The following is a 7833-nucleotide window of genomic DNA, read 5'->3' on the forward strand; positions in this document are numbered from 1 at the left end:
TCAAGAACTCTGATGAAGCAACTACTAGTCATTTACATCCTCGTTTTAAAGATATTATTACAAAATAATATTCTATATTACAGATCTATTTTTCAATCCAAAAACCCCAAGCACAGTATATCAAATGGCAATTCTACAAACAAAAATTCTTTCAATGACTCTAATATAAGTGAATCTTCGAAAACATTCAGAGACCAAGAGAAATCAGTGGTTTGGATAAAGTATGCTCATGCCTGGAAAAGGAATATATGTCTGGGTGTAAAAAAGATATTTATTAAATGTTTTAAACCCTCTAAAGCTTTCCAAAGTCGAGTTATATTTTTTTATGCAATAACATATATAGGAACAAGAATTTTTCTAAAACACATAGCAAATAGCTAACTTTCTGTCAGAAAAGAAAAAAGTTTTTATACAAAGTGAAGACTAAAATTGTCTTTTGGGGGGGGGATGCGGAGGGTGGCATGACAAAAATCATAGCCCACAGGTAAGTAGCCTGAACATACATACTCTGGTAGAGAAAAGCCAAATCTTATTCTTAAGACTTTGAGAGAATAAGAATTCTGAAACCATCAGAGCTCAACATTCCACAAAAAAAAAACTGTTTCTCAGGACAGTAAAAAGATGGATAAAACTAAATAATTTAATAATTCCTATAGAAGGACTCCAGCTTATTCATTCTATCCAGAATCCAATGCAAACAGTAAAAACAGAGGTTATATAATGCCAAGCTTTACATTACACATTTCACTGGCATGTTCAGGCACACAAGGACGCAACCAAGAACTGCGTGAGGTTGCACATATACGCCAGAATGTTTTATTGCACTTGAACAGTTACTTTAATGTTAAGGCTAATAAGTCTTGATCTAAGCAGGTAGGACTTCATTAGCATTGAGTCCAAGTAATGAAGATTTTTTTTTTCTTTAGCTCAACAAATACTTAGTAGTTAATCAAATTATTCCATATTTTATGAAGCTATAATTCTTCCTCAAAACATAATGAAGCTTAGCCAGTTTCTCATTTTAAAATGGAACTCTATTCAAACGTTAAAAAAAGTAATGCATACCTTTATAAAAAAAATTTGAAAATGCTCAGTTCCTTAAAATTTAAACTCAATAGTGCATAATAACTGCCGGCTTCAACGTTACAACCTGAAACCCAATGTTAAGCACCATCCACCGTGAAGTCATCTGAATATGTGCATTCTGAGACATGAAGTCAACTAGCATTTTACAAATTATCCACAAAAAAATCATATTCCATGTATTTCTTCATTATCATAACCAAAAGTAATAGATTTCGCCAAACTTTTCCAAATGATCTTTTTTTACCAACCCCACGTTAAAGCTTCAATAACCATTCAAAATAAAAGAATGCTTCTTAAAATTTAAATCTTTTGTTTAATCTTCTAAATGACAACTTTGACAGAAGTCAAGAATTTTTAAATAAAATTAAGTACTAGAAGAAGAATTTTTTCAAGACAGGTGCTTAAATCATTCCAGAGCTGGTCACTGTTCCTTTTTTCATCAATAATTTTTAAGGAAGCCAATTAATACCTACATAGTCAAAGTTTAATTCCTGTTTTCTGTATCGGTCAAAGGCTTGGCCTTACTGGAAAGGATTATCTCAGTTCAGTTTTGGGACCATTATTTGTAATCAAACCCCCTTATATTCAGTTACTTTTAAATACAAATAGAAATGTAATTACAGATAAAAAGAATTAGCAGCTCCCCTAAACCAAACTACAAACAAAATTCAGGACAACAACAACAAAAAAAACAACCTAAGAATAAAATACTACACTTCAGTCATTTCAAACTTCCTACTCAAATTTCAACAATGAAGCTAGGTGTCAAATGCAAAGCTGCTGATTTCAGCTAGAAAGAAAATATCTAATGGTTGCAACACCTATGGCACACACTCCAAGTTCCATGGTCCCAATTAAGAAGAAACCATACAAATACCATTTCAACCAGATTTTGGTCAGGAGATACAAACTGATGCAGACAGACTAAGACTCCCAGCCTTTGTTCAATAGCTTACGGATGGGTAACTAAATGTGCTACAGGTTGATAAGCATTTACACCAGGCTTATGAATGTTGCTTCCAAGCATGGAGAAGGCACAACAATTCTATTTCCAAATATTCTTGGATAATTTTTATTAAACACTATAGAACTACACACTCCGAAGCAGAGGCCTATTCATCCCTACTATTTATTTCCATGTTTACCTCTCCTCCCTCCCCCAAACCCCCCCTTCACTTTCTCCTCCCACCCTGTCCCGCCATCTTGGGCCGATAGGAGCAGCCATTACTTAACTAAATGACAGTGCCAACAACTTTCCACACAATAAACAGAGACTACACCCCGAATCCTCCCGGTTTCCCCTGTCAGACACACAGGAAACAAGGCTCTAGAAAGAAAATACGTTCACAAATAACTGCGGTATTTCTGTGGCAGCCAGATCCAAAAAGTAAACAAGCCACCTAACTTCAGGTAAAACACATACCAATCGAGATACATGTCAACAGCCCAATGCAAACTCTTCACCACCCTAAACTACCTGCAACTTCCCCCTTTTGGGAGCAGAGACATAATAAAGCCCAAAACGTTTGGGTAACAGCAGACATCATGAACAGCCTGCCTAAACGAAAAGAATAAAAAATCGTGAGAGGCAAATAAGTCAGAAATTTGGAAAAATCTGCTCACGTTCACGATCCCCTGACCCTAAGTAGGGACCTCGGAGATCAACGGCCTACCCCCAACAAGCCGTAAAATTTGTCGACCCAGTGGAGCCCGGCCCCAAAGCGCTGCCGCCTCGGTTTCCCAAGCTACACGAGAAGGCGATTTCGCAAGGGAGCGAGCGAGGTATCTGAGGTGGGGGGTAAGCAGAGGCAGGAAACAGTTTTCCGGAAGCCCCTCGGCCATCGTTCGCCGCCACAATGAGCGCCGGCGGGGCCGCGGAGCCCGAAGAGAGCTGGGCGCGGACCGGGGAGACCGCGTCCGTGCTCTGGCCCGCGCGGCTGCCTTACCTTGACCAGAAGGGCCTTCGTCCTGGCGCCATCTTCATGAAACCTCACGAATCCAAAGAGGCGGCTGTGGGGAGAGAGACATGCGGCTCGTTAATGCTCCAGGAACGCCACTGACCCGTCCCTTCCCGAGCCCGAGGCCCTAGCGGCGCCGGCGGCAGCAGCGGCGGCGAGGAAAGAGCCAAACCGAGGTGCCCGCCCCGCCGCCGCCGGAGGCAAGCCGCTCTCGGGCCTCCCGGAAGAGCGGCGCCAGCCCGACCAGAGCCTGCCGGGCGGGTGAAGGCGCCTCGTACCTGTCCAGCCCGCCGAGCGCCTCCCTCTCCTCGGCTGTCAGGCTGGGGGACGCCTCCTCGCTCTCGCCGCTCGCTTTTCCCGCCGCCATTTTCTTTTCCTCATCACCGAAAGCGGCGGCAGCAGCGGCGGCAGTAGCGAGCGACACTCCGCAGGATTTCATGGAAACGCAGTAAATTCACAACTCCAACGCCGACACCCCCCCCGAGCCAGGGCCCGCGAAGACGCCCCCAATCTCCACGCGGGACCAGCACACCAACTTTATCGCCGCCTCCTCCTCCGCCGCGGGTTGCGGCGACGAAAAATCCCAACGCGGCAGCGGCGGCGAAAGTGGCGGTGGCAGGGGCTGCAGAGCCCCCGGGTCGGCAAGCAGCGGCGGCTCAGCTGTAGGGTCACATCGCGGGGGCGGACGGGGGACAGCCACGGGCGAGGACGGCGGGAATGGCCGGAGTGCGCGGGGCTGAGGGGCACGGGGAGGGGATTCGTTGGAGACACAAACTTCCCCGGCACCAGCACAAAGTTGTTGTAATTGTGTCACTGAGCAAACCCCACGCCGCCGCCGTGACCCCCCCTCCCCGCCCGGTTGGCGCCGCCAATCGGTGTGACCGGCTCACCTCACGTGATCTTTGTTGACTCACGTCAGCCGTGGCTCTACTCAACTTGCTAGCTGCTGAGGCCCCGGCCACCGAGGCCGCAACCGACAGGGGAGGGGTACGGGCGCCAACTCTGGCAGGTGGTTGGCTGCTAGTCGCGTCTGTCGGAAGAAGGGGTGTCACCGGGAGGAAGCAGTGTGTTAGGTTGTGCTAGTTAAATACACTCTGGCAGAGAATGGAGCGTCCGGGCCGTGTCACCTCGGGAGCCGCGGCGGGCTCGGGGGGGGGGGGGCGGGGGGAGGGGAGCAGTGGGGAAGGGCGAGGTCCAGCACCGCCCTACGAGGGCGGACGCTGGGCGAGGACGCCATGGACGACCTTTGCTTGCCCAGGAGTTCATTGCGGGGGAGGGGGGTTCCAGACTCCGGCTTCTGCCATTTGGCACTACGAGGGTCTCGAACCCTACAAGGCTTGGTAAGGGTAGCGTGGCCGGGAGGTGGCGCACGGTTCCAGACCTCCGCCCTCAAGAAGGCGCAGAGTTTTGGCACCACTGGAAATAATGGCCTCCGCGAAAAGCAAGCTCCGGCAGTGGCTGCGGGCTCACGCTCCGCGGCCTGGGCGCCGCCCTAGGCCAGGCCTGCGCTTGCGGCCTCTCCCCTCACCCGCGCCGAAAGTGAAGGGGGAAAGGTCCCCTGACCCTCCACCCTTACAACCCAGGGCGGAGGAAATGAGTTTCCCACGGGGTCTGGCTCGCTGACCGTGGCTCCCTACCGCCGAAGGTCTGTTGGCACTTCGGGGCCAAATTTTCGTGCTGCGTTTATCGCTAGATCAGTATAGTATTGTAAAAGAAAGCAATGACGAAAATTCGTTAAGTGGGGTCTACAGAATGTTGGTTTCTATTGCTTTGAACTCGGGTCTTCGAGGAAGAGTAGAGTCTACTTGTGGACAGGCCTGGGAGAAGGCGTAATTAAGATCCTCATCACTGTTTGCAACTCAAACATTCAGTAACCCTTTAAAAAAAAAAAAAGATAACACCAATTTCTTGTTCTGATCTTCTCTCTGGTGTAAGTAAAAATCATTAGTCTGGCTTTCAATCCGCAGTATATTTGAGAAAAAAAGAAAGCCTTCCATCAATCATGCTTTTCAAAAGAGAAATTATGTATTTTTCACATAACAGGCCTGTTAAGAGGCACACGTCCGGTCTTTATGGATAAGAAAGTAATTGTTGACATCTGAAGAAAAGATTTCCTTTATAAGTGGAGACTTATGCATATTTTCAATAATAAGTTTCTACCTGTAACCAGTAGTCAAAACATAAACTTGAATTTTAAAATATGAGGAAGACAATTCAGTGCTGACTAAGAAAATCCTAGCTGTATTCAGTGAGAAGCTATGGAAATCCCAACTGACTTTGTACACAAACACATTTAAATTGTTCCCCTGAGACTAGTAACTAGACTAACAAACTGTAGTTTTATATAATATTTCATATTTAACTACTTGCTCTGAAACACCTCTTCCGTTCATTATGGTATTCCATTTTACTTGAATGAGTGAGTATAGAGGACTGAATATTTTCTCCATCTGAATTAGCATGTGTTAACTGACACAGATGGTGACCCTTACAGCATGGAAGATTTTAACACTACTATCTCCCCCACACAGTCACACTCAGACTTGCACAAGCAGAAATACAAATACTGCGATATTTGGCCCTCTTCCTAGAGTTGGGGGTTCCTGATTCAGGCCCTTTCGAAGAATTATAAGGCTACCCACCTCACCACCCCAAACCCCCCTCCGCACACCCGCACTTTCCAACCACGTAATCATTACTTGGTAATAAACAGTTGCCGTTGAGTCAAGCCTGACTCGTGTGTCAGAGTAGAACTGTGCTCCATAGGGTGTTCAATGGCTGATTTTTAGAAGTAAATTTCCAGGCCTTTCTTCCTAGTCTGTCAGCCTGGAAGCTGTGCTAAAACCTGTCCACCATAGGTGACCCTGCTGGTAGTTGAAATACCAGTTGGTAGACTCAAACCTCCAACCTTTTAGTTAGCAGCCAAGCAAGTTAACCGTTTGTGCCACCCAGGGACTCCTAAGTAATAAAGCAGCAAAATTGCATTGGATTAGGATGAGGGTTGGTGTCAGACCTGGTTTTGAATCCTTGCTCTGCACAGGATATGTGACCTTGGGAAAGTTACGTATCCTCTAAGGCAGCACTCTGTGTCTAGAGTAATTGCAAGTATCCATCCTCCATCATGAAACTTTGGAAAATTTTCATACAATAAGTCCTTATATCGCTATGTAATTTATTGCATCTTGCCTAGTTTATAACCTGTCAAAGGTATGTAGAATAGATATGATGCCTCCAGGGTTTAGATCTTTTGCTGGAGAAAGAAATGGGGACATGGAATTAATGATTTTATAATAATTATGAAAAACCCACGTGGGAGGTAGAATAGTATAGCAGAAAAAACACAGACTTTGCATACAGATATAGGTTGAATCCTAACTCTACCACTTGATAGTAGAATGAGTCACCTTCAACAAATTAGTCTAATTTGAGCTTCAATTACCTAAACAGTGAGAAGGAGAAAAGATAGCCACTTGACAGCTAATATTAAATGCCGTAAGGTAGGTAAAGTGCCGGACACATATTATGCAGTTAATAAAATAGGAAGGTTGGAATTTCCAAAATCCTTTCCAGCTTTCACATTCTGGGTTCTAAATTTATTGATTACCAGTCTACCATTCCCTTCTTCCTTATCCCTCTCCAACCTCCCTATAATCCCATAACATAAACAATCCTAATCTATTTTATACCTAGGGCATATAACCCCATTCTTTGGTCTAAAATTAAACCTTATATCATTTAGTACTGATTCTTGTTTCATAATTCTAATGTAATACACTAGGAGCTGGGGAGAGTTTAATTTGAATTTACTAAGTTGATATGGCTAATATATGCATGGATCAAAATTTTTAGATTATATAAAATCTAGCATGCCAAGTCATATGGACTAATTAGTGCATAATTGGTAGCAATATTATGTTAATACTTACGTATCATCAATATCAGAGAAGAAGTTCATTCAACTAAAGGAAAATATATTTAACTACCTTCTAAACAACTAAATACTTAACCTGAAGTATTTAGGAGTACATAGCGTGTCACATAACCTATACAGATAATAAAAAGTCATATAACAGAGTCATGACTTATCTAGTCTTATAAATAGAACTATACTTATCCTTTATGTCAGGACCAAAAATAAGTTCAAAAAAATTTACCAGCTGTTCCCATACTTCCCAGTGTCATAAAGATTATCCAACTGATGCCAGAACACATTGATGACGAATAAATACAGGGTTAGGGTTGAGGGGAGGTAGGGAGCCATTTCCAGACAGACTTTCAGTTATTACAAAAACTTGAGGTGTCAGAATAATTTTGGGACTTCTGCTTCTGGGAGGAACCTAGACTTCCATGCCTGCCAGTAGTCTAGACATCCACACTTGCAAAGCTTTAACGAAGTACCTCAGACTCCCCCACCATCCACCACTGCGCTGGGGAACCTGAACTTCCACCCTCACCCTCAGTAACAAGGCACTGCTCCCTCTCCCTGCCAAGGTGGTGTCACAGGAGGCCTAGTGGAGAGTTAGGACTTCCACTCCCACCTGGCAGTGCTCTTCCTTCTCCATGGGCATAGTGTCAGAGGAGGCCTGCTAAAACAAAATTTAAATAAGATCCAGAGTCTTATAACGTAATACCCAACACATACCGGTTTCAATGGAAAATCACTCATGCCAAAAACCAGGATAATCCCTAGTTTCCCAAGGCTGCTGTAACAAAGTGCCACAAACCAGGTGGCTTAAAACAACAGAAATTTATTGTCTCACAGTTCTGGAGGCTAAAAAAAAAAAGAAGT

At 44.6% G+C, this 7833-nt stretch overlaps 1 protein-coding gene across 12 annotated transcripts in view; it reads right to left on the bottom strand.

Annotated features, from left to right (window-relative positions):
• The window catches only part of KDM6A (lysine demethylase 6A), a 280479-nt gene extending 276583 nt beyond the window's left edge, over window positions 1-3896 (bottom strand). For 7 of the 12 annotated variants that reach the window (XM_049871259.1, XM_049871258.1, XM_049871254.1 and 4 more), the window contains exons 1-2: window positions 3323-3895; window positions 3033-3096 (exon numbers count right to left, since the gene is read on the bottom strand). In XM_049871259.1, the coding sequence (XP_049727216.1) occupies window positions 3033-3096; window positions 3323-3483 (225 nt within the window). In that variant the 5' untranslated portion in view covers window positions 3484-3895. Of the gene's footprint in view, window positions 1-3032; window positions 3097-3322 lie in introns of all 12 variants that reach the window. The other 5 variants (XM_049871256.1, XM_049871250.1, XM_049871251.1 and 2 more) reach the window with 1 other exon arrangement.
• Window positions 3897-7833: the final 3937 nt, after the last annotated feature.

Source organism: Elephas maximus, chromosome X (assembly GCF_024166365.1).
Source record: "Elephas maximus indicus isolate mEleMax1 chromosome X, mEleMax1 primary haplotype, whole genome shotgun sequence".
Taxonomy (NCBI): domain Eukaryota; kingdom Metazoa; phylum Chordata; class Mammalia; order Proboscidea; family Elephantidae; genus Elephas; species Elephas maximus.